Source organism: Anarhichas minor, unplaced genomic scaffold (genome assembly GCF_050575085.1).
Source record: "Anarhichas minor isolate MPS153535 unplaced genomic scaffold, ASM5057508v1 ptg000073l, whole genome shotgun sequence".
NCBI classification, from domain to species: domain Eukaryota; kingdom Metazoa; phylum Chordata; class Actinopteri; order Perciformes; family Anarhichadidae; genus Anarhichas; species Anarhichas minor.
In genome coordinates, this window is record NW_027466519.1 from 3,878,167 (window position 1) to 3,904,742 (window position 26,576).

Genomic DNA, 26,576 nt, shown 5'->3' on the forward strand with positions numbered 1-26,576 from the left:
GAGATAAATTAGACGAGCAACACGTCTGTGCCCACTCTGTGCCCACTCTGTCTCAGTGCACTAATTGGTAAGGCTGAATGGCTTCCTGTGAAAACACATCCCCCCCATTCATTAATGTCAAGAGAGACTTTTAAGCCTTATTATGGTCCAAAGGATTGAGGGGGTCTTTTCCCCTTTGGAAGACTCAATTTGCACACCCAATGGCATACATGATGAAGCCTCCTAAGATAATCAGTTAGAGTGCATATACAAGTGTCATAACCATAAAAGCTTCCCATGATTTAGATTAGTTTTAAGACACTTCTTGGAACATGTGATATTTAAATCAGAAACAATGGATCCTGAAAGTATTTCAACCGATTGTCAGCTGGGTTTGAGGACTTCCTTCTGTGTTATTCAGTAAGTAGGGCCTGAAAGATATGATGTGGTCCAGAGGGAAAACGAACAGAAAGGGAGAATAAAATATGCGTTGTCAGAGTCATCCAATTCTCATGCCAAATGGTGGTTTTGGTCTTGTATTATTTCCTGCCTCCAATTACAAAGCGGGTGATGCTATGACAGTCCACATTCAATAAATCTGCAAAGAATGTGAACATGGTCTTAATTGTATCCACAGATGCATGGCTGCTGCTACATACTGTTATATATGCGTGCCTATGTGCATGCACGTGTGTGGGTGTTCTGTGGTCACTGTACCTTAAAGACCTTGATGGGATCGGCCCAGTCAGCGTCGGAGTTCTGCCACGGTTTGCGATCCGCCAAGCTCTCCGCAAACACGTCCAGATAGAAAATGGCGTAGTTCTCTGGGTCCTGGATCTCCCTCTGAAACAGCTTCATGATGTTCAGGAAAGTGTCCAGGGGCCCGCAGATGTATACGACTGCAGACAGAACAACAACAAAAAACACATTGTTTATCTTGAGCACTCACTTGTTTTTCTGAAATATTGCTTTTCATGAAACACGGTCTTTGTATTTCAATTGTGATTTTTCTTCAATCTTGTGCATTGCAATAGATTGTTCTGTCTTCTTTTGGATACACTCAAGATATCGAAATGAGTCCGTTTGTATCGGAAAGTAAACAAAACGTTAAGGTCTCAATGCTCGATAAGACGGAGATTGTGCAGTGTAATAAGTGAAAGTGTTCTCCATGCAAAGTTGAAGACCACATCTACACCACAGGGCTTGACACACTGTTCTGATTTTTGTCTCCATCTGAATTTGTTTCTCCACCTGTTTATTTTTTAGTTTCAACAGTGAGTCATATTTGATTATTTTCACTGAAAACAAGCGGTAAGCATACATGAATAAATGCCAGATGTAAGGCCGCGCAGAGACCGATCAGCATCTGCATGACAGGCCAAAACAAGACAGACAGAATAACTGAGGCTGAAGAGCAGGAGGTGGGCTAATGGCTTGGACATCTACTAGTCTGGGGACTGAAAGGTCCACTGGAGCAGTGGGAGGAGCCTGTAGCAGGTGGGCAGAGTTTTACTAGCCTCTTTGCTAGTAGATACACTCCTTGCTTTGTTGATGTTTTGCCCCAAAGCCCCAAATTTCCTTTCAGCTGGCTCTGCGTGTGTTGATGTTCTGAACCTCAGCTGTGACCTGTGCTGAGTTTCAAAACATCCACAGTGAGCTGGGAGGAGATTTGGGGGGAGATTGGTCACTTCTTTTAGTTCAGATATTGTAATGTTGTGTTCAGTGCAGAGTGCTGTAAGGCATTCAGTCCTGCACATTTACTGTGGCTGGACTTGCCTCTTTGTGTTTCAGTTTAATTACAACGCTTCTAGCTGACCAATAATGCCCGTTTAAACCAGAGCTGAGTGCCATATTTTCCACCATTTTTTGTAGTTACACATCCTGAAATCAACAGCATACCATGAGTAGTGGATAATACACTTGGATGGAGAAATAACATATTCAGCCAGACACTTCAGTCCAAATATTTGCCTCAAGTGACCTTTGGTTCTGTCGATCTGTCGATTCTGCTATCGCAAAAACAAGTTTTGACATTTCTAAGGAGTCCTCTACATATATTTCAATTATTGCAATGTCGGATTCAAATAGAATAGGTCTGACACAATCTTCAAAATCGAGCCAGACATCCTTCAAAGACGAGGGTGAATGTTGGTTCAGAGAACTTCTCACAGTAGAAACAGCCAAAGGAAGGAAAGGAATTCAAGCAACACTGCAACAGCATCATTCAGCAAATACCAAAAAACAACACGTTTAGGTTAGAATGACACTGCTAGCGGCTGTAGGAGTTATGACTCCTTTCTATCAGGTGCAAAAGGAAGGAAAACAGTGACGTTGTCCTGTAGTGGCGTCGGATCAGAAAAGGAAACATATTGTGTCATTGGTTTAGGAGGACTTGTTGATTCAGTTGTAGTTTTTTGGTTCTACTGTTCTCAATTGTTAAATGTTCTCTAAACACAAGCAGCCATACAAGAACTTTGTCGACGTAAAGAAGAATCAAAAATTTTAGACCCTATTTTTGTCAACTTTACTTGACATTTTGGGATTCTTGGTACAACAGACACATTTCAGTTAGCACCAAAAAAAGCATTGAGTTTCAGTACCCACTCAAAGATGAAGAGAAAGTTAGACATTTTAGCTTTAAACTCAGCGAGCAGGCAGACACTGTCTTGCTCAAAGACACCGCAACAACACTTCATTGGTTGCTGCTGTAGGAATCGAACTTGAGACCTCTGTTACAGCCTCTGACAGTGTCTCTACCCACACCTTCACCCTGTCACCTACACCCCCGTGCTGTTGAGTCATGAATAAGAAAACGTAGCATCATTTCCACTCGCAGCGTATGTCGGAGTGGCTGCTGCCAGCTGCTAGGCAGTCCTCCCAGTTAGCAGACATTTCCTCATGTGTTAGACCAAAGTCGGCCACTGCTTAGAACCCAAGTCTCATGTATTCCTACATGGTTCACCATGCCAAGGAGTCCTGCTGTCTCCTGGACCGCTCCCAAAATAAATGTGCTGCACAGCCGGGGGGGGGGAAATGTCCTCCTGTGTTGTAGCAGTCGCACAGTATATGGACCTGCCGAGGCTTTGCTTCACACAAAAGCACATTAAAATGTTTGGTACAAGTTGTTCCACTTCACAGACATCGAGATGGTAATCAACCCTGCTCCTGCTCTCCGCACTGCAGAAAACATCCTTCCTGCATAATTTAGCGTGTTATTAAGTCCCATATTCATATTTTCATGAGCCAAATTTTTTTTGAAGAATATTACACAATCAAGTCTCATTTTTACCTCCACTAAGGAGGCAATGTTTTCAATACTGCTTGTTTTTGTCTGATATGGCAAGCGATCTTAAAAACGTGTTGACAGACGTCTCCGGTTGAGCCAAAGAACAAGTGCTTTGTATTTTTATTCAGGATTTTCTTTAAGAATTCTCTATTTTCTCATGAACTACTGCACTTAAAATAGGTGCATTCTGTACATCAAGTGATTTTCTGTCTCGTTGTGTATTTTGATGTATGACAGACACATCTATTATTAAAATAACCCTCACAATAACGCACATATAGCTTGAGTGATTACTCATTGATAACAATGCAGTCCGCCATTTTTCAAGATGCCACAACAGAATTGTGCCAAGGAGAACAAATTGATAAAACATAAAGAATTATCTCACCTCATAAGGAAAATACCTCCTGACAGCTAAATAACAGACCGTATAACTTGTTTTTTGGGGGTAACTGTGACGTGATAGTGGCATTGGGGCATTTTTACACTGCATTAATTAGCCTAACGGCTTGCTTTGTCACAATAGTTAGCTCTCTTACCCACCAAGTTATACAGTGTGAAATGTACACAGTTGCTTGTTTGTAAATCCAACAACAGTCCTACAATAAGTCCTTCCTTCATAGGCCTACCGATTATAATGTCCATCTTTTAAACTATCCTCATCAACATCCATGGGGTGGACAACATTTTAAGAATACTTCAACAAGACACAATTCAGCAGCAGCACAAACTACATCCTCCAAAATAATTATTGACCATGTTGATTACACATTTATCCAAACACTTGGAGGGGGGGGTCTGGGGGGCTTTTAGGACTCCGTTGTAAAGTAGACGACTTAATGCTTTGCCTCTGCAGCCTTTGTCGGCGTAGACAATTTGGCAAAACCAAATATGTGAAAGCAACATCAACATTATCTATCTGTCTGCTATTGTTGCATCCTGGGAGTGTTTTCACAGGAAACAGGATTCCTGTAATTACACAGAGGCACTACCTGAGCTTCATTGTGAAGAGACATTCTTCCTCTCACAGAGCTGCAAAGTACTGGCATGTGTACCTGCTGTCATCTCATACTGTGTCCAGAGCTCGAAGAGAGGCTCCAACCCTATGGAATTTCACTTGTGATGCTCACTGCACAGAACAATTAAATAAATAAAAAAATCAACAACCGTCAGAAGCAATGTCCCTATCGCTTGCATCAGCAGAATACAGCTTTTGTAGGGACTGTCTCTTTGGTAAATAGCAGTTTCAATGAAGACTGTGAGAGTGTGAAGACTGGTCTCTGTCTCTGAGTGTTATGACATGAGATATTAATGAAATAGATTATCAGATCAGAGTGAGAAACCTCTTTAGTCATGTCTGAGATGGATTGTGGCATCAACTTCAACAGTGACTCTCTGAAATGTTGACATTTTGGAGATTTTGAAAACAGCCGTATCCTATGAGTTTACTGTTGGATTAACTGGTTATGGGACCGCAGTGCACAAATTCACTGTTGGGCCCCTGTTGACCCCCAGTCAGCTACCATCCACTATGCCTTACAAGTATGGACCCTGTCAATGCCAAATTCCCATTAAGGGATAGATTCACATTTTTCAGGTCTATGTTAATACAATACTCCCTCATCTATATGTACATTGAAATAGTTATTGGTTGCAGTAAAAGTCATGTTAAACTATGTCAATTTCACTCATGAATGTCCCAATTATTGTCTCAATTTTTCTGTTGCCATTTTTCTGGCTCAGACAGATAAAGTCCTCAATGTTAATACCGCATACAAAGCTCTGCTTGGCTTGATTGTCTTTAGCCCCTCTAGAGGTGTAGCTCTTTGTAGGGCGATGTCGGTAGTTCTTTATCAGATGGATTGCCGCGAAATTTAATGGAACTGTCTTTTTTGCTTTTGTGTGAAATATCTTTATAACAAATGGATGGATACTGTGAAATTTGGTGCAGATATTTAAGGAAAGTCGGGGAGGACTAGTAATGACTCTGACCTGATGATGGCGCTTATAAAGAGTCAGGGGATCACCAATTTGTCCGAACGCAATGCAAAACTAATGACTTTCCCATCAACCTCAGCTGTCCTTGTGCTGCAAGTGTTTGCTTGCTAATATGCTAAACTGAGATGGTGAACAGGCCAAAACATTTAACCTGCTACACATCAACATGTTGACATTGTCACTGTAGGCATGTTAGCACACTGCAGGTAGCACACTGCAGTTAGCCTGTACAGCCAGAGCTATTCAGCAGTGATTTAGCGGCCTTGAACCTCAACAAGACAGGGCTACAAAATAACATTATGTACTCATGCAGGACTGGTCTTAGTTGATATTTATACTACGCTGGTGCTAAATTCCCTTCCAAACGTGCAATTAATCAAACTCCCACAACACATTGACATGCAGAGGACCTGGGACGTTTTTTGGGGGGCCAGAAGGCAATGAGCTCATCTAATGTTTAATGTAAAATCAGCAGTAGCTACTTCCAGCTGTCAGAAGGAGTAAAAAGAAGGCAGTGGAGGAGTAATGTCTCACATAAGGGAAAATACTCAAGTAAGATTCCCGAAAACTTAAGTACTTGAATCCAACATCTGCATTCACCAGGCATTAAAATAAAGGAATTTGAGGAATTTAGAGGTGGTGGTGGGAGGGGCTGCAACAGCACGTAATTACTTGGTCAGCTGTCAAAGCTCCAATGATGTGTGGCTTCACATTAAGAGCCCCAGTTTTCCTTTCCCACCTCGGCTCAGACTCTTGCCGTTTGAACCCAGCCAGCAGTCGGGTGACATTACAGAGGTGATAGCCCAGAGGTTATCTGCTGGGATAAAAGTGAGCTGACTGCCGAGCCAGGACAAGACCTGACAAAACCATTAGCTTCCGTGACCTCCAGCTCACTGCGGTAGCTCCATAATTCATTTGTGAGAGGGTGGGGACACCCTTCCATGCTACACCGCCCTTTAATTACCTTTACGCTGTGTTTATTCCATTATTTGTTGACGCCGTTACTGTAACAACAGATTAAGCTGTTTAAACAGTTCTGGTTTCACAGTGCCAGAACTGGTTGGAAGCAGAATTTGCCCTGAGATGTTGAGCTGGTTCCAAATACGATTCCCCCCCAAACGTTCCCAGGAGTATTGGAAGATAAATATTTTTGCACACACCCATGCACTATGGCTGAATATCAGGATAAGCTACGCAGTATTTCATGATCAAAATTGAGGGGAAAAAAAACATGATATTTACATAATTGTGTGTAACAGCAACAACAACAATCTCAGAGAAGCATGTGATACCTCTAGCTACTCTGAAACAATGGAGTTGTTGTTTTTTTTCAAAAGACTGTAAAAGAGGCTTGACAACATTTATATCAATGGAAACCAGTGAACCTTACCAAAAAGACAGCAAGTCAAAGGGTTATTTTCACAACGTGGAAACCCAAAAGCTGCCCCCAGCTTATGACTGATAGAGCATTGGTAATTATTTACCATTAATAAAGCCAATAGTTACTAAGACGTACAGGGATTTGTCATTTTGCTGTATTTTATATATATATATATATATATATATATATATATATATATATACAAATGATGCACTTTATCAGCTCTTGTATGATCTGTCTCTTCTCATGCACAAACAAATGTTCAGAATCCAGACCCTCAGTCACACAATGAACTTTACACAACAGCAGTGATGATGAAGTCAGCCACACAATGTTTCCAGTTAATTAAACTTAAGGCGAGAACACAGATTAATTTAACAGCGACTCAGCTGTGTGATTGACGCCTCATCAACAAACAGCTGTTAAAAACAAAATGACTGTTGAGCAACTCAAAATGAATTCCATTGACCATTTAGTTCCTCTCATTTTAAGTCCCTTCAGTAGTTTTAAAGGGAAGTCATGTTATACTGCACTGCTGACAGCTTCAGATATAAATCTGTATCATCTTGTGCCAGCTCCTCATTTGATGTTTCGAGTGAAACAGTCAAACCAGGCAAGACTAAATGAAAATACATGTCTTGTGCATACTTTTACTCACAATTCCATAAAAGTCATCCTGACATATTTTGGTATCTTTGGCATCTCCACTAGAAATATGTAAAGTAACGTTTGGCTTCACAGCGTGAGGTTGTACTGACATACACCTTGACTCCTTTTTGGATTTTTCATTCCAAGTGAATGAGCTGCAGCCACAAGAATGGTTGATATCTCTCTCTCTGAGAGAGAGAGAGAGAGAGAGAGAGAGAGAGAGAGAGAGAGCAGGTGGTGGTCCTCTGCAGGCAATAAACCTGCAGCAGACTGCCCACAGCCTAAACATTCCTCTGTAATAACTCCGGGATAAACAGGCTGTTCCCTGCACCTATTCCAGTCAAACTCTTGTCTGTATCTGCTGGGAAGTGTGACCTCATTGAAGAGCGGAATCTCCCAATGCCACATTTCTTAAAGCAATGCTCCAAATTTAACAGACATGCTGTATGAAACTATGTTCCTCCCTCGCAGTTTAAGGTCGACTGATGGACTCGGGTCATTTTCCAACAGATAAAAACCTGCCTGCAGCCTTGAGATAATTTAACTAAACCGCTTCCCAGATCCTCCAGTAAATGGGAATTTCCTTCTCCATCCGCTGACATAATCTTTATAGTGACCAGCTGGGGATCTGCTCTATTTCGAGATAATGTCACACACTTCAAAAACAAGCTTGTGTAGGAAACTAACTAAACAAATTTTTTTAAGAAAAAAAAAAACTCTAGGCAGGTTTTGTTTTAGTTTGAACACCACAGGTCTAAATATGCATGAAACATGCGCTTTGTACCAGGATTTAAAATCACACTTTTGCCTTCAGCATGGACTTACTTCTCCCACGCTCCTTCATGAAACTAATAAGATCCTTGTAGTATTTGTAGTCGTCCTCGTACGGCTCGGCCTCCACCGTGATGTTCATCTCCCCCTTCAGGTTCAGGTAGATGCCTTCTGACAGAAAGTAGTGCGGCCGGTCGTCCTGCCGCAGGTCATGGAAGATCACCACAGCCCGGGACGTCCAGTTGAAGTGCGTATGCAGGACGTTGGCGAAGTCCCCGAGCTTGGTGGTGGACGGCCCGCTGCGCACGATGGTCCGGTATTCCTCTCGCTTGTCGAAGCCGTACGCTGGTCCTCCGGCTGTGATCAGTGGGAGTTTCCAGTGGGACGCGAAGCGCCCCACGGAGGCAAGCGGATACACGCACCCGGGTCCGAAGAAAGCGTCCGGACGGATGTAGAGCTTGGCGTCCACGGCCACGACCTGCGCCAGGCTCTCGGCGCACGAGCCCGCGATGGGGTCCTCTGTACTGTAGTTCAGGATGTTGATGAAGCGGCCGAGCAACAGTCCGTGTTTGCCGTGCAGGTCCTCGCGCGCCATGAGGATCGCCGGGAGGACGCGCGGCAGAGCCCACGGGTACTTATGGTGGTTGTCCGGGAGCATCACCGCCACGGTTATGTTACCTCTGCAGCCGGGGAGGAGGCAGCAGGACAGCGCAGCGAGCAGGCAGCATCCCAGCGCGGCTCTGCATCCCATTTCGCGTCCCAGTTTAGAAAGTACGGTCACGGAGAGCGCACAGTTTGGAGAGGAGACACGGCCGGCTGTGACGCCCTGACGCCACACCATAAGTATCCGTCTCTCTCACTCTCTGTCTCCTTCTCTCTTTCTCAAACGTCAAACAAAGTCGGTAAGGGTATCATCCTGTCGTGCCAGCGCGGCGGTGCCATGCGTCTCCGCTGCGTAAATCCACGTGAAATTATCTTCCCGTACTTCCCAATGCGACTCCTCCAGCGCAGCGTGGTCCTCACACTGACAGACTCTCGGAGAGTGATAACATCCATCCAGATGACTGCAATTTAAATCGGAGCAGCCTTCTGCTCGGCCCCCACGCGTCACACACTGCAAAAAAAGAGTCCACCTTCATTAGTCAGTTGACCATTGGGAGTAAAGTGATTATCCCTCAGGTAAATACGTTACATAATAAGGCAGATCCTGCCTGACATGTGTGTTTCTCAAAAAAACAAACCACAAATGAAACTGCACCGGAGACCAGAGGATGATCATGTTAAATGAAAAAATGTGACTGTAAATTGAAGTGAGACTGATTGGATTACATGTTAAAATATTTTACAGGCCTATTTATTCCCCTCTTTTTGCAGTGTATGAATTAAACTCTAAAAACGGCCGTGAGTCGCCCCCTGTCTGCCATTTCACACAGTGCAGCGTGGGTCGGCTACTGTCTCCTGTGCGTAATTACTGCTAAACAATTGGGGATTATTTTAGGGGGCCACGCACGTGCAGCTTTTAATGGGTTTGATTGGGGTTTTGTCGGTTGGATTTAATTGAGATTAAAGGTGTCATCTGATGTATTAAATAAGTGGCTAACTGTTAATTGCGCTGTAGATTGGTTGTTGATTTGAGTGACACGTGGCAGCGCACCAATCAGAGTGACTGAACTGCTCCTCCTGCTGACCTGTGAGTAGATGATGGCTCAAGGGAAAGTTAAAGTCCCCCTTTGCTTATTGTTGGATTCGTTGGATGTTTGACCCTCACTGTGCAGATGTTTTGACACTAGAAGTCTGTTCTAACGTTCGACCTGCTGAAGAGGTTTCTCTGTCCTCACCTTAAACCTTAAAAGAAAGACGTGAATGTAGCGTGACTTTGTGACATCACAACTGGTTGAGAAGCCATTGTGGTCCAAGTGTATCTTAATTTCAAGAATTTCAGGTATTTTAAGATTGTATTCATAGCAGTGTGTATTTTGTACTAAAACATGTCTGGAGTGGACCTTGATGGAGAATTCCATCAGTAGCTGACAGGATTCAGTCTCCAGAAAATACACCAAAATCAAAAACATATTTTTCCTCTTACCTGCAGTGCAATTAATCAATCTAGATTTTTTTTTTTGGTGTTGGCCTAGAGATGTTTGCCTTCTCTCCAATATAATGGAACTTGATGGCACTTGAATTAGTATACATGAAACTACAACAACAAGCTAGGTCTGTGGATTATCTCGAGTAACCGGTTCATGATTTCTGGAAAGAGACATTGAGTCGCAGCTCAACTCAACACACCGTTGAGTTTTTCAAATGTATTTTTTGGTGCTTTGAACACCACAAGCCAAGTGTCATCTAGTTCTATTATATTGGAGAAGGCAGAGACCTCTGGCTGATACCTCCAAAACAATGCAACTCACACCAAAACAATCTAGGTTTAAAAGCATCTCATGTAAAAATGGATCTCTTTTACAGCAGACGTTTTGTCACACCAGCGAAAGCACAGGTGTTACTAATAAATTAGGACTAAAATTACTTTTGTCCCAAACACAGTCTGTGCACATGCATGTCTTCAGAGAGGTCAGCGCTCTGCTCAGTGCCAGGAATAAGAATCTGACAGGACATCCCCTGCAGTATTCAGCAACATGTAGTACATTTAAAGAGCACGTGTGCCTGGATGCTGCACATCGACTCCTATGTGTTTACTGTTCTGTCCAGCTGTGCCCACACAGCAGCACCTTGAATGAGACATTAATGACTCATCGTATTAGAGCTTTTGTAGAACGCTTCAGATGTCAGCAGTAACTGCAAAAGCATCCACCTTGATAACTCATGTAGTTTAGCAATGAGTCATTTTACTGTGATCAACAGACATATTCCACACAGTGTGGGAGTGCATACAGAAAAAATAACCCCATCAAAATTAAAAAATACAAATCTTAAATTTCACTTGTTGCTGTGGAAACATTTATCTTTATGTACAGTGGGTACGGAAAGTATTCAGACCCCTTTAAATTTTTCACTGTGTTTCATTGCAGCCATTTGCTAAAATCAAAAAAGTAAATTTTATTTCTCATTAATGTACACTCAGCACCCCATCTTGACAGAAAAAAACAGAAATTTCTGCAAATTTATTAAAAAAGAAAAACTGAAATATCACATGGTCATAAGTATTCAGACCCTTTGCTCAGTATTGAGTAGAAGCACCCTTTTGAGCTAGTACAGCCATGAGTCTTCTTGGGAATGATGCAACAAGTTTTTCACACCTGGATTTGGGGATCCTCTGCCAGTCTTCCTTGCAGATCCTCTCCAGTTCCGTCAGGTTGGATGGTGAACGTTGGTGGACAGCCATTTTCAGGTCTCTCCAGAGATGCTCAATTGGGTTTAGGTCAGGGCTCTGGCTGGGCCAGTCAAGAATGGTCACAGAGTTGTTCCGAAGCCACTCCTTTGTTATTTTAGCTGTGTGCTTAGGGTCATTGTCTTGTTGGAAGGTGAACCTTCGGCCCAGTCTGAGGTCCAGAGCACTCTGGAAGAGGTTTTCTTCCAGGATATCTCTGTACTTGGCCGCATTCATCTTTCCTTCAAGTGCAACCAGTCGTCCTGTCTCTGCAGCTGAAAAACACCCCCATAGCATGATGCTGCCACCACCATGTTTCACTGTTGGGATTGTATTGGGCAGGTGATGAGCAGTGCCTGGTTTTCTCCACACATACCGCTTAGAATTAACGCCAAAAAGTTCAATCTTGGTCTCATCAGACCAGAGAATCTTATTTCTCATAGTCTGGGAGTCCTTCATGTGTTTTTTGGCAAACTCTATGCGGGCTTTCATATGTCTTGCACTGAGGAGAGGCTTCCGTCAGGCCACTCTGCCATAAAGCCCTGACTGGTGGAGGGCTGCAGTGATAGTTGACTTTGTGGAACTTTCTCCCATCTCCCTACTGCATCTTTGGAGCTCAGCCACAGTGATCTTTGGGTTCTTCTTTACCTCTCTCACCAAGGCTCTTCTTCCACGATTGCTCAGTTTGGCTGGACGGCCAGGTCTAGGAAGAGTTCTGGTCGTCCCAAACTTCTTCCATTTAAGGATTATGGAGGCCACTGTGCTCTTAGGAACCTTGAGTGCTGCAGAAATTCTTTTGTAACCTTGGCCAGATCTGTGCCTTGCCACAATTCTGTCTCTGCGCTCCTTGGGCAGTTCCTTCGACCTCATGATTCTCATTTGCTCTGACATGCACTGTGAGCTGTAAGGTCTTATATAGACAGGTGTGTGCCTTTCCTAATCAAGTCCAATCAGTTTAATTAAACACAGCTGGACTCCAATGAAGGAGTAGAACCATCTCAAGGAGGATCAGAAGAAATGGACAGCATGTGAGTTAAATATGAGTGTCACAGCAAAGGGTCTGAATACTTATGACCATGTGATATTTCAGTTTTTCTTTTTTAATAAATTTGCAAAAATTTCGACATTTCTGTTTTTTTCTGTCAAGATGGGGTGCTGAGTGTACATTAATGAGAAATAAAATGAACTTTTTTGATTTTAGCAAATGGCTGCAATGAAACAAAGAGTGAAAAATTTAAAGGGGTCTGAATACTTTCCGTACCCACTGTATACATTTATTTTTTTGTTTTACAAAACAAGAGCAGCACTACACTTTACTTTTACAAGACTAAAATGTGAATATGATTAATTTAAGTATTTTAAACTACAATTGTACTTAATGTACATACATTTATGTAGTATACCTTAAATATTGAATTGCCCGTGTTATTTTGAAACAATAAGTATTATATCCAACTACACTTGTTTTGTATAAATAGTAAACGTTTTGCATGTAATTTGGGTATACTTAAATCTTTTAAATAAGAACTTAAAATCCAAACATACAAGACGTATTTGTTTAATATACTTATAAGTTGATACCATACCTGGAAGAGGTATATAGACAAGTGTATTTGAATACAGGACGTTATAACATTATCGCGTGTTAAAATAGCACTGTCAGTGTATTTTAATTATTACACATTATTAATACTTACTCGTAGTCAATCTGTAAGAGTGAATATTTCCTGTGCATCACTGAAAATATAGCAGGTGGACAATAAAACAGAATCAAATAGGAAATACTTTTTTCGCTCCACTTCATGTAATATAATCAGCCCTAGACATGCACAGCAGCAAACATTTGAACATTTCCTTTCTTACTTAAAGAACAAGAGGATCAAGAACTCAGACGAAATGACATTCAGGCTGTTAAAACTGCTGTTTATGATGCTGCGTAAGAGACAGGAAGTGCAAAGAAGTTGTTAATAGTGTTGGTAAGCTTGTTGAAAAGAGTGAAGAGGTGGTGCATTACTCAACATGCATCAACATAAAAAAAGAACACACACACACACACACAAACACCTGTTGCAGCTCTGAATGAATGATTTTATTCCCTCTGGTAAAAAACGTAGGAAATAACAGTGCTTAAGCTGAGGCAGCAACGTATATATCATCATATCAGACATTTGTGTTCCCTTGATTCACACACATACAGTTGAGAGAGATGACTGCGTTCATTTAATGCTGATCCCAGTGACACACGGCGGACATTTCCTGATAGAAACCACCAACAAGATTGTCAGCTTTTACATTCTCATGTTAGCCCTTCAAAAGCGTAAAACAGAAATATAATTTGGGAACAAAACTGTTTCAGAAATAATCTCTGCTGAACAGATGAACGTACTGATATGTGAACTGCCACAAAACTGAAGAGGAAAAGTAAAATAAAGGCCAAAAATTAAACAGGTTGCTTGTTTTCATACATTTCATATTAGCGTGACTGAGTTAACTGCAGGTTTGTTCTTTTTGGTCTGTTGGTCCGTCTCTGGGTTTGCCATCCTGTAGCCTCAGATCTTCTTTCTTTACTCCTTCAGCCAGCTGAGCAGCTGAGGTGTGTAATAGGTGATGATGATGTCAGCGCCTGCATCACAGAGCAAGGAGAAACAAAACAAAAAAAATGCCCAAAGTCAGATTACATCTAGAGCTGAACAGAGACTGATTCAAAGTGACATCAATTTACAGTTACATGTGTCCATATTTGGGGACAAAATAGTTTTGTTGCACTTTTTAGATACCCGTGTCCCTAAGTAAGAAATAATCAACACATACTGCTACTTGTTTTTTTCCATTCCTCACATACTGTAACTACTCGGCAGGCTTTTCACTCCACCTTTGAAGGGTGACAATAAACAACAACCACAAACTCTTTTGTCTGAAGACGTACAGTAGTAGTACGAGATGTTCTACGGCCTAATTCATTTCAAGCAATAGGAGACCTTGAGCCGACTGAATCTAAACAGGCAGTTTGCTTGTGAAAACAAAACTGGCATTTGAAGATTCATCCACTCTCAGTTTGTGAGTGTTTTCAAAAGCTGGCTCAGTGTGGATGAGAGCCGAACCGGGGGAGAGAAAAAAATGTGTTTTCAAGCTTAGCCAATTTAGTGTGGACACGGTCTTTGTTCAGGTGATGCGAGCACCAACTCCCCCGTCTCCCTCCTCCCCTCTTACCTGCCCTGCGGAAGGCGGTCATGGCCTCCATCACGGCGGCCCGCAGGTCGAACGCTCCGGCCTGCGCTCCATGCCACATCATGGCAAACTCCCCCGACACGTTGTACACCGCCAGGGGGTGAGTCGGGAACTGAGGAGAGACGCGAGAGGGAAAACAAAGATTAATCGCAACGTGGAAACTTCCTCCAAAAATACACAATACATCCAAAACGATGGGTGGAAGAATGAATGTCTTCTGTGTTTTAAAGCAACCAAACGTGTTTCCCAAAATGCACCACACCGACATTGTTCTTCATTGACCCATAACTGGTTTGGTTACATACCTTGTTCTTGACTTCTCTCACGATGTCCAGATAAGGCAGACCAGGTTTCACCATCAGCATATCAGCTCCCTCTCTCACGTCTCGCTCCTGCAGCGCAGAACCAACGGTGAGACAACCGCTTCAACACCCGACAACCCCGAATGTTCACACGCAAACACGCTTACCACGGCCCGAAGGGCGAGTCCTCTCGCTCCGGGAGGCAGCTGGTAGCATCGCCTGTCCCCAAACGCGGGTTTGGACTGTGCAGCATCTCTGTATACAAGCACAGCAGGAAGCTTCAGTCTAGTGTCACTTCACAGAGCTGTTCCACTCATCTGTGTACACTCCATCTTAAAGCGCCTTCTTACCTGAACGGGCCATAATAACAAGAGGCAAACTTTGCACTGTAGCTCAGCACTGAAGCCTGGAGGAGAAAAAAGATGCAAAGAAACTATCACCAACAATGAATGTATCCTACTAACAAGTATTGTGTGTATCAACGCCTACTATATTTTATTCCTATGTGCCACAGAGGAGTGTTGTTAAACTTTTAAAATGAGCCACACTGTTGCTCTGGGGGACACGTTCCTTCATTACAATGAACAATCACTCTGAAGTTAATTTTGACTCAATTCCAAAGACACCATTCTGCTGCTGTAAACACTCACTAAAGCACCAAATGTGTAGTAATCCACGACAGAAAATAGTCCCCATCAAATGCACGCTTTTCTCCTGTTGGAGTAATGTTTGCTAAAACCTACAGTGCCCAGCTGTTTAAGGAAATTACTGAGCCCTTTTCTTTTCATTTCTTCATTACTGTTTTTAAGGATTTACATCTCCTCTTGAGCTTTTGTGGGACCATGATCACTTCCATTGAGGTATGCCATTGAGTTTCTACGTGCATCTTTCTTCAAACTGCAGGGGTTTTAGGTCCATTACCTTGTTTCCCATACCATTAGATATCAGGGCATGTTTTATGGCTCTGACTCTTCCATCCATCATATCAGAGGGAGCGATGATGTGACAGCCTGCAGAGCAAGACAACACGGTTAGTGTCAGTCATTATAGGATGACGTCAGCTTTAAAAAGCTATGTCCGTTTGGAATTTAATTAGTCAAATTAAAAAAAATGTCTTAATATTTGTTCGTAAAATGGAGACATTCTTGTCTTGAGAAATAGGATTTACCAGCTCGGGCGTAGGCCAGAGACACTTCCGCCAGACGCAGACAGCTGGCGTCATTGTTCAGAGTACCGTCATCGTTCAGGATACCTGCAGGAAAAATACGTGCGTATTATTTCTCTCCCTTTCACGCTGCTCTGTCAGTTAAATAAACAGAAGGCAAGTCGCCATCGAAGACACTGACCACAGTGTCCGTGCGAGGTGTAGGGACACAAGCAGACGTCGCACGCCACCAGCAGCTCCGGGAACAAAGATCTGATCTTCTTCACCGCCAGTACAGCCGGCGTGTCGTCCGTGTCGGCGCCTGAACCCCTGTCGTCCTAACGGGGAAGAGACGAGACCACAGTGTGTGATCGAGCGTGAAGACGCAGGTTTGCTTCCACTCAGACCGTCTCTAACAATAACCCTGGACATCAGTCTGCTTGTAAACAGGGTTTTCAGGGATTTGCTCCCATCACAAGAGCATTGGTGCGGTCCAACACTGACGCTGGGCAGGCCAGTCAAGTTATTCTACACCGTGCCAAGCAAAAACCATGAAAAACAGCCCCTCACCAAATGTCCACATATTGTATTTTTATGAAATGTAGTAGTAGTAGTAGTAGTAGTAGTAGTAGTAGTAGTAGTAGTAAGGAATTAGTGCTGTGATGTTGGATGTTACAGAGACTGTGATAAATGCAGATCCCACTGTTGTGATTGTTCAGATTCTATTCATATGGTGGCATGTTCTTTACACTAAATCTGATTTATATATTATATACATATATTGAATCATAACCCACCTATCATGATATATATTGTATTGCCAGATTCTTGCTACTACACAGCCCTAATTCATTGCAATTGAATGATTTGAAAGGCCTTATATTGTTGCTTTGAGTTCAATTTACGCGGAATTAGAAAGCCAAACATTTATTAAAGAAAAAGATTGATTTGGCAATAAAAAAGGCAAACACAAGACTGCGGGATCACATTCCTATTACTGTTTAATTGAACTACTTTCAGATGACTGTTGAGCAAAAGCAAACAAGGCCCAGAAACACATTTGGAGTACTCAATGTGTTTTTTTCCCCCCCACACCTCTTAGTTTTACATACCTTTTCTATATTTGCAGGCACACCAAAGATCAGCACACATTTCAAGCCATTCTCCACAAGCGGCCGCAACATTCCCTCCAGCTTGTTCACCCCGTATCTATGGACGGGGATACATATAATAAGAACGTAAAGGGGTCTTTCAGGGAATGTCTGAAAACAATCTTCCTTATCAAGTTTTATTTAAAGCAAGAAACTACATTACTATACATATTGACAGAAAATGTTACATTTCAAACATAGACTTAGAGAACTGTGTGTAGTTAAGTCCCTGTGTTTTGTGATTCAGGTCACAAAAAGCGAAGGCAGGTTTGCGGTTTGTTGTGTGAGAAACAAAAGTCTAACGGATTCTTTTCTTATCTTGGTCCAGGTCCAGCGGTTGGCTCCGGGTCCACCCTGCCTGACTACTGTTATCGGAAGACAACACACTCAGTGGGTTCACAGCTGCAGGGTGACACTATGTGTGTGTGTCATGTGATTATTGTTTAAATTAGGACTTTAATCCCCCCCTGCAGACATTTGTTTTCCTTGTGGTTTCTCACAAAAGCAGGTGCTTTGTTGTAAGAGACTGCAGCTTTGGGATGGCTATGATAGGAGTCGTTGCTCTTACCTGGCCTGTCCCGGCAGGCTGCCAATGGGCTCCACGGCATCTGCACTGTCTCTGTAGGAGAGAGTGACAAAGAACCAAGATTGACACCTATTCCATTTAAGCTTGACATAAAAATATTGTACTATATCCAATTCCTTGTGGGGAAAAAAATAGTCCATGATTGTTGACCCCAGATCTCATCAGTCAAACTCCTGTACATTTGTTATTTTGCCTTTTCATGCGATTGGAATTTGGAAATATTTGTAGGGATTTCAAGTACGTGATGAAGATCGGGTAGATGAGATTGTCAGGTCTTATATCGGTGGCGCAGGTCTGCCAGTATCGGAGCGTTGGATGGAAATAGCCGCTGTGGATGATGGACTCCGCTGGTGTCTGCATCTTTACTCTGAGACAGAGAGAGGCCATTAGTGATAACACACAGAGGGTAACACGGGGAAGAGGTCAGGTCCTGTTTGTCACATTACTGGCTCTCACACTTTACCTCGGCTCAGTCACCATTAAAACTGAGCAGGCATGCGTGATGCTGCTTCTCTAAACAGCAGCTTGGCTTTGTACTTTCTCACTGCAGAGTAAGCAGGCTGCAGGTCTTCAAACCCTATTAAATAGGAACCTTTTATCTTAATGGGCTATTATCCCCCCCTCCCCCTTATGCACATGCATTTTCTCAGCACTCATGGCATTATATTACATTCTTTCACAGCAGGACAAAGATAAGTTTCTTGAATTGTGAATACATTTCATATAAGGGACCATACGGCTGGGTAATGATCAAATAATATAATTTATATCGTGTTGACATATCAGGACCTGCATTGCTAACATGATATCCTCTAAAGCTAACCCTCACTGCAATAATATAATTATCTTACATTTATGACCTTGGATATGACGCAAAGTGGATGCAGAAAATGCCAAACTGTAACTTTAAGATGACATACAGAGCATACATGGAGCAGTGAGCTTTAATTAGACAGGGATTGAAACACACTACAGATTGTTTATCTGCCAACAGGCACATGTATGTTTTCAGACAGTTTCCTTGCCTGTGTGCTCGTGAGCTATTTAACCAGAAGAAGGCGAAGTTACTATTGCATGTCGTTTGTCACCTTGGCTGGCAAAACTCCTTCATACTACAAGTACAATGTACGGAGACTGTTACAGCCACGACCAACAGCAAATAATGTGTTGAATCTGTAATATTACAATCCAAAAATGTGAATAAAAACTGCATCAATTCTACAAAAAGTCGGTGTACTTACCTGTGATAACGACAGTCCGCGACTTCTCCACACTTCAGTCAACTCCCACTGTCTCTTCTTTGGTTTTGTCCGACGGTTCGCGCGCGACGTGATGGCGCACTACCGCCACCTAGTGACTGGAGTACTATTTGTATTAAACCGGAGATAAATACAGAAACTATTCAAATATAAATTATTACATTTTTATTAATAACTAAATGCAACAGAAAACATACAGCACTGGGTGGTTGTTACAGGTGGAACTGTTGGAACACAAACGGATAACATAACTGTAAAATAATTGCGAATTGACCAAAAACTAAATCAGTCCTTTCGGCTCCCGTACAATCAGAATTTACTCGTCTCGCGATATTTCCCAGAAGGCGAGAATAAACGAAGCTACGATGCTAATGGTTTGATAGCTTTGTGTACTGACGGTTTGGCTTCCAGCTGGATGGAGAAGAAAACGCCTGTTTGTTATTAAGGTAAAGTAATGTTTAGTCACAGTACAATACATTTCGTACCAGTCAATGCGTGCGTTGTATTGGTTATTAAATAGCCTGTATGACATCTGACTGTCTGTGGTTAGCTTCCGTTGTAGTGCAAGGATCGGCTACAGTCTGTATCATCGATGTAATTGTAGCTCGACTTCATCTGTAACGTTACTATAGCACTACGTGTCATTTCAAACTCTATCTACTATTATCAGCCGGTTTCTAACTGAGGTTATTCAGTCTAAATATTTAACTGACAACGGGATGAAATAATGGAGAAAGATGTCTGTAGTCACTGCCTATCTTCACTGACGTTAGCTGTTTACTAATACAGTGAGATGTGATTTTGGGCCCTGTCTACTCTGCGTTATAGTCAATGTGTGGGTGTATGTCTGGTTGTTTTTCTTAATCAGATCTGTCAGATGTAACACATTGTATCGTCTTTACTAATGTTATGTTTTCTTGGTCATAGACAAGGAAGGGTTTCCAGAGACTGGGAGCACTTCCTGCCATCACCTCCCCCGATCATCATCCTCAGGGTGGATTTGAAGATGTAGCCAAGAGTGAAGTGGGTCATCTTTGCAGTACCTCACCGTTCCTGCCCAGGCGTAATCAGTGACTTCTCACCTCCATCCTCTGCCCCCCCCTAAGTCTGGGGCACTTTGGCGCCCACCGTGGGCTGCCTTGTGCGTGACTCTGCCGCCCTTAGTCAGTCCGTCCCTGGTTGAAGACCCTTCTGTCCTCAGCTATGCTGTTCTCCCTGAGAGAACTGGTCCAGTGGCTGGGCTTTGCCACCTTTGAACTCTTCCTCCACCTGCTAGCCTTTCTGGTCTTCAGCATGCTGGTCGCCCTGCGAGCTGACATGTTCACCCCCACGCTGAGCTGGTGGCTGGTGTTTGTCCCGCTGTTTGCCGCCGATGGCCTCAGCACCTACTTCACGGCCATCGTGTCCATCCGGCTCTACCAGGAGAATGAGAAGCGCCTTGCGGTGCTGCGGCTCCTCTGGGTGCTGACGGTGCTCAGCCTGAAGCTGGTGTGCGAGGTGCTGCTGTGCCAGAAGCTGGCGGAGCAGGAGCAAGCCAGGGACCTGTGGTTTGGCCTCATCGTCTCGCCGCTGTTCATCTTGCTGCAGCTGCTGATGATACGAGCGTGCCGCGTCAACTGAGGGGAGGCAATTAGTGGTTGTTCACATCACCGACAACACAGAAACAAAGAGCAATCTTCATCTGCCATTAGAGATTTAAAGCATAACAATGGTGTCATTTATCTTTTGGCTCATTGCTACTTAAATGAACAAATATCAATTTTTCATTCATGTTTCCTGGTCCAGAATAGAGTTTCTATGTTTCTAATAAGCTACGAAATGAACACACTGCTCGCTTAAGTTATAATGCAGTATTTCTCTCCCCAGAAGAATGGAGGCTATTGTATAGCAGTGCCGTGATTTTGTAATGACAATAATAAGGGAACCAAACTTTTTGACATCTAGTATAAACATGCATAATGGTACCCATTGCTAAAGTAAACCTCGAGTTGATTTTGAAGACTGAATGGAAGTTAATTGTAGCGAGACAATGAATATCAATAAAATTATTGTTTTTCTGAGCCCCTTTACATCGGGGTGGATTACTGCTGTTCGCTTTCGATACTGTTAGGAATACAAAGAGTCAGCAGTAAATGTGTATTTGGGACATGATGTGCCTTTACATTGTGCAATCAATGTTAGACAATGAGCCTTGAGGAAAATGTATACCAGAGTTATGTTTTAATGCACGTGTGCACAGTGCACATGTGAATATAATAAACAGGTGAAACCCAAAGGCTGCAATGCCCCAGACACCTTTTTGGGCAACTGTCGTGGGTAATAGCTCAAGAAGTTGCTGCACCACCTTTGATGCTTTTCTCCCCCCTATAGGAAGACATTGCTTGCCAGCACAATTTGGTTACGTTTATTATCACGTGTCTCACTTTGTTGCCTGTTAGAAGAAGTGTTGCTCACACAATCCCCCCCCCCCCCCCTTTTTCCCCCACGAGTTGCCTAGCTTGTCAATTCCATCAATGAGAACGGTCTGAACAGCAAGAAGCTGGTTCTGAAACTTGTTGTCGGCTCACAGTCTCACCCCAAATGTAGAAGAACTGAATGTGATTTCTACCAAGCAGTCAGTTGTGTGCGCACGTCTTCCCTGTATATTGCTGTTTATTTGTACAATATGTAATGTATTTGATCTGAGTTTGATCCTTCCTTGTGTATGTACTGCATGTGTTTAAGGTCTCTTTTAAAGGTAATTCCCAATGTCATATTTTGGGTAATATGTTGATTTTGGAAAGAAATTAGTGGAATCTTATTTATGTTCTCATGCTGTTGTTATGGCACTCCTATGGTCATCTGTACATATGTGTAAATAAACCATCAACATTCATCCAATGTCGTCTAACGCAGGGGTTCTTAACCTTTTTGACCTCGGGGCCCAACTTTTCAAGTACAAAGTGTCCCGGGGCCCATTCAAATATTAACACTATTAGTTTAACTAATTGATCTCACTCTTGGTTTGATTTGTATTCAATAACTATATTGTTACCTGTTCAACTCCACCCCTATTTTGGAGCAAAACCGCCTAAAATGACATACCCAGGCTGTAGCTTCTGAACCACTGACTATATGCATCAAAAGTGTCAGAAAACCTGTAGGTCATATAGAAACAGAGCAGTGGGCCTTTGAAGTCAGTAAAAATTGAAGATTTTTGTCTGCATAAAATATAAAAAAGTATCTTTCAGTATAAATAACTGCCTAAAGGTGTTTCTCCCTTTATATTTTGATATTATATTATTTTCCTTTTATTTTTAGCCTTTGCAAATTTCAAAAACTATATATATGATCGAAGACGTGGTATGTAAGTAGCGGACTTACTGAGCGCACAATCGAGTATGAAGGTAGCTCAGTTACGCAAGGTTATACGTTGGTTGACGGCTTACAGAAGAGGACGATAAGGTTTGTACTTTAAGTACTAGCGTTTTCTGAAGCTACTAGCTCCATGGTAACAGCCGCTAGCACATTGTAATGTGTCTTTTTCCGTCGAAATGCTGCAAGATCCGACTTGCAGCGGTTATGGCGATTTTGGACAGTGTGTGTTTGTGCTCCTTTTGTGAAAAATCCATAAGAAATGAAAGAAAATTTATGATTTCTTTGCAAAGATGCGGGTTTTGGGCATGCTGGGATACCAAACACGGCCATGTTTTGTGACGTGGTTTGCGCAAACAAGCCGTAGGAACGGAACGGAAGGGGAGCGATTAAATGATTTAACACTGCTGCCCTCTAGTGGTTAACACTAGTGGTTAAATCGTGTAATGTTTATGATTCATTAAATGATTTAACACTGCTGCCCTCTAGTGGTTAAATCGTGTAATGTTTATGATTCATTAAATGATTTAACACTGCTGCCCTCTAGTGGTTAAATCGTGTAATGTTTATGATTCATTAAATGATTTAACACTGCTGCCCTCTAGTGGTTAAATCGTGTAATGTTTATGATTCATTACATGATTTAACACTGCTGCCCTCTAGTGGTTAAATCGTGTAATGTTTATGATTCATTAAATGATTTAACACTGCTGCCCTCTAGTGGTTAAATCGTGTAATGTTTATGATTCATTAAATGATTTAACACTGCTGCCCTCTAGTGGTTAAATCGTGTAATGTTTATGATTCATTAAATGATTTAACACTGCTGCCCTCTAGTGGTTAAATCGTGTAATGTTTATGATTCATTAAATGATTTAACACTGCTGCCCTCTAGTGGTTAAATCGTGTAATGTTTATGATTCATTAAATGATTTAACACTGCTGCCCTCTAGTGGTTAAATCGTGTAATGTTTATGATTCATTAAATGATTTAACACTGCTGCCCTCTAGTGGTTAAATCGTGTAATGTTTATGATTCATTAAATGATTTAACACTGCTGCCCTCTAGTGGTTAAATCGTGTAATGTTTATGATTCATTAAATGATTTAACACTGCTGCCCTCTAGTGGTTAAATCGTGTAATGTTTATGATTCATTAAATGATTTAACACTGCTGCCCTCTAGTGGTTAAATCGTGTAATGTTTATGATTCATTAAATGATTTAACACTGCTGCCCTCTAGTGGTTAAATCGTGTAATGTTTATGATTCATTAAATGATTTAACACTGCTGCCCTCTAGTGGTTAAATCGTGTAATGTTTATGATTCATTAAATGATTTAACACTGCTGCCCTCTAGTGGTTAAATCGTGTAATGTTTATGATTCATTAAATGATTTAACACTGCTGCCCTCTAGTGGTTAAATCGTGTAATGTTTATGATTCATTAAATGATTTAACACTGCTGCCCTCTAGTGGTTAAATCGTGTAATGTTTATGATTCATTAAATGATTTAACACTGCTGCCCTCTAGTGGTTAAATCGTGTAATGTTTATGATTCATTAAATGATTTAACACTGCTGCCCTCTAGTGGTTAAATCGTGTAATGTTTATGATTCATTACATGATTTAACACTGCTGCCCTCTAGTGGTTAAATCGTGTAATGTTTATGATTCATTACATGATTTAACACTGCTGCCCTCTAGTGGTTAAATCGTGTAATGTTTATGATTCATTAAATGATTTAACACTGCTGCCCTCTAGTGGTTAAATCGTGTAATGTTTATGATTCATTACATGATTTAACACTGCTGCCCTCTAGTGGTTAAATCGTGTAATGTTTATGATTCATTACATGATTTAACACTGCTGCCCTCTAGTGGTTAAATCGTGTAATGTTTATTACTCATGACATGATTTAACACTGCTGCCCTCTAGTGGTTAAATCGTGTAATGTTTGATTAATTAAATGATTTAACACTGCTGCCCTCTAGTGGTTAACTCGTGTAATGTTTATTACTCATTGAATGATTTAACACTGCTGCCCTCTAGTGGTTAAATCGTGTAATGTTTATGATTCATTAAATGATTTATCACTGCTGCCCTCTAGTGGTTAAATCGTGTAATGTTTATGATTCATTAAATGATTTAACACTGCTGCCCTCTAGTGGTTAAATCGTGTAATGTTTATGATTCATTAAATGATTTAACACTGCTGCCCTCTAGTGGTTAAATCGTGTAATGTTTATGATTCATTACATGATTTAACACTGCTGCCCTCTAGTGGTTAAATCGTGTAATGTTTATGATTCATTACATGATTTAACACTGCTGCCCTCTAGTGGTTAAATCGTGTAATGTTTATTACTCATGACATGATTTAACACTGCTGCCCTCTAGTGGTTAAATCGTGTAATGTTTGATTAATTAAATGATTTAACACTGCTGCCCTCTAGTGGTTAACTCGTGTAATGTTTATTACTCATTGAATGATTTAACACTGCTGCCCTCTAGTGGTTAAATCGTGTAATGTTTATGATTCATTAAATGATTTATCACTGCTGCCCTCTAGTGGTTAAATCGTGTAATGTTTATGATTCATTAAATGATTTAACACTGCTGCCCTCTAGTGGTTAAATCGTGTAATGTTTATGATTCATTAAATGATTTAACACTGCTGCCCTCTAGTGGTTAAATCGTGTAATGTTTATGATTCATTAAATGATTTAACACTGCTGCCCTCTAGTGGTTAAATCGTGTAATGTTTATGATTCATTACATGATTTAACACTGCTGCCCTCTAGTGGTTAAATCGTGTAATGTTTATGATTCATTACATGATTTAACACTGCTGCCCTCTAGTGGTTAAATCGTGTAATGTTTATTACTCATGACATGATTTAACACTGCTGCCCTCTAGTGGTTAAATCGTGTAATGTTTGATTAATTAAATGATTTAACACTGCTGCCCTCTAGTGGTTAACTCGTGTAATGTTTATTACTCATTGAATGATTTAACACTGCTGCCCTCTAGTGGTTAAATCGTGTAATGTTTATGATTCATTAAATGATTTATCACTGCTGCCCTCTAGTGGTTAAATCGTGTAATGTTTATGATTCATTAAATGATTTAACACTGCTGCCCTCTAGTGGTTAAATCGTGTAATGTTTATGATTCATTAAATGATTTAACACTGCTGCCCTCTAGTGGTTAAATCGTGTAATGTTTATTACTCATTAAATGATTTAACACTGCTGCCCTCTAGTGGTTAAATCGTGTAATGTTTATGATTCATTAAATGATTTAACACTGCTGCCCTCTAGTGGTTAAATCGTGTAATGTTTATTACTCATTAAATGATTTAACACTGCTGCCCTCTAGTGGTTAAATCGTGTAATGTTTATGATTCATTAAATGATTTAACACTGCTGCCCTCTAGTGGTTAAATCGTGTAATGTTTATGATTCATTAAATGATTTAACACTGCTGCCCTCTAGTGGTTAAATCATGTAATGTTTATGATTCATGAAATGATTTAACACTGCTGCCCTCTAGTGGTTAAATCGTGTAATGTTTATGATTCATGAAATTATTTAACACTGCTGCCCTCTAGTGGTTAAATCGTGTAATGTTTATGATTCATTAAATGATTTAACACTGCTGCCCTCTAGTGGTTAAATCGTGTAATGTTTATGATTCATTAAATGATTTAACACTGCTGCCCTCTAGTGGTTAAATCGTGTAATGTTTATGATTCATTAAATGATTTAACACTGCTGCCCTCTAGTGGTTAAATCGTGTAATGTTTATGATTCATTAAATTATTTAACAACTGACTGACGCATTACCGCCACCAGGTGGTGGGAAGCTATATTGTAACTGAGCATCTCATGGAGAACAGTAATATCTCTGGTGTCTTCAATTGATAACCTAAACTGAAAGTTTTTTAGTCTGGTGGAGACATTTAGTCTGTTACTGGGCCTTCGTCTCCTTGGCCACAAGGAGGCGCTACTGGCCTTTTAAATGAGCGAGTATACCACAACGAAAAGGACCAGACTGTACATCTTTTTACACGTTCGTCTCCAAAACATGTTTCCTGCTTGTATTTTACAGTAAATTCAGCAGTGAAAATCAGTTTACAGACTTCAATAAGATGCAT

General features: G+C 41.4%; 3 protein-coding genes across 3 annotated transcripts in view; 1 reads left to right on the forward strand and 2 right to left on the reverse strand.

Moving 5' to 3' along the window:
• npr2 (natriuretic peptide receptor 2) overlaps positions 1-8,904 on the reverse strand; it is a 48,698-nt gene extending 39,794 nt beyond the window's left edge. The window contains exons 1-2 of the mRNA XM_076079797.1: positions 8,118-8,904; positions 697-878 (exon numbers count right to left, since the gene is read on the reverse strand). Of these exons, the coding sequence (XP_075935912.1) occupies positions 697-878; positions 8,118-8,904 (969 nt within the window). The remainder of the gene's footprint in view (positions 1-696; positions 879-8,117) is intronic.
• A 4,389-nt stretch (positions 8,905-13,293) lies between these two features.
• Positions 13,294-19,169, reverse strand: alad (aminolevulinate dehydratase). Its single transcript, XM_076079820.1, has 12 exons — positions 19,044-19,169; positions 18,044-18,169; positions 17,785-17,835; positions 17,178-17,274; positions 16,268-16,403; positions 16,090-16,173; positions 15,843-15,931; positions 15,272-15,327; positions 15,089-15,176; positions 14,925-15,011; positions 14,602-14,731; positions 13,294-14,014 (listed from the first exon to the last, which is right to left on the reverse strand). The coding sequence occupies exons 2-12, from the start codon at positions 18,160-18,162 to the stop codon at positions 13,956-13,958; spliced, it is 996 nt and encodes a 331-aa protein (XP_075935935.1). The 5' UTR covers positions 18,163-18,169; positions 19,044-19,169; the 3' UTR covers positions 13,294-13,955.
• A 219-nt stretch (positions 19,170-19,388) lies between these two features.
• On the forward strand, positions 19,389-21,936 carry tmem203 (transmembrane protein 203). The gene is made up of 2 exons (XM_076079827.1): positions 19,389-19,507; positions 19,989-21,936. The coding sequence occupies exon 2, from the start codon at positions 20,265-20,267 to the stop codon at positions 20,679-20,681; it is 417 nt and encodes a 138-aa protein (XP_075935942.1). The 5' UTR covers positions 19,389-19,507; positions 19,989-20,264; the 3' UTR covers positions 20,682-21,936.
• Positions 21,937-26,576: the final 4,640 nt, after the last annotated feature.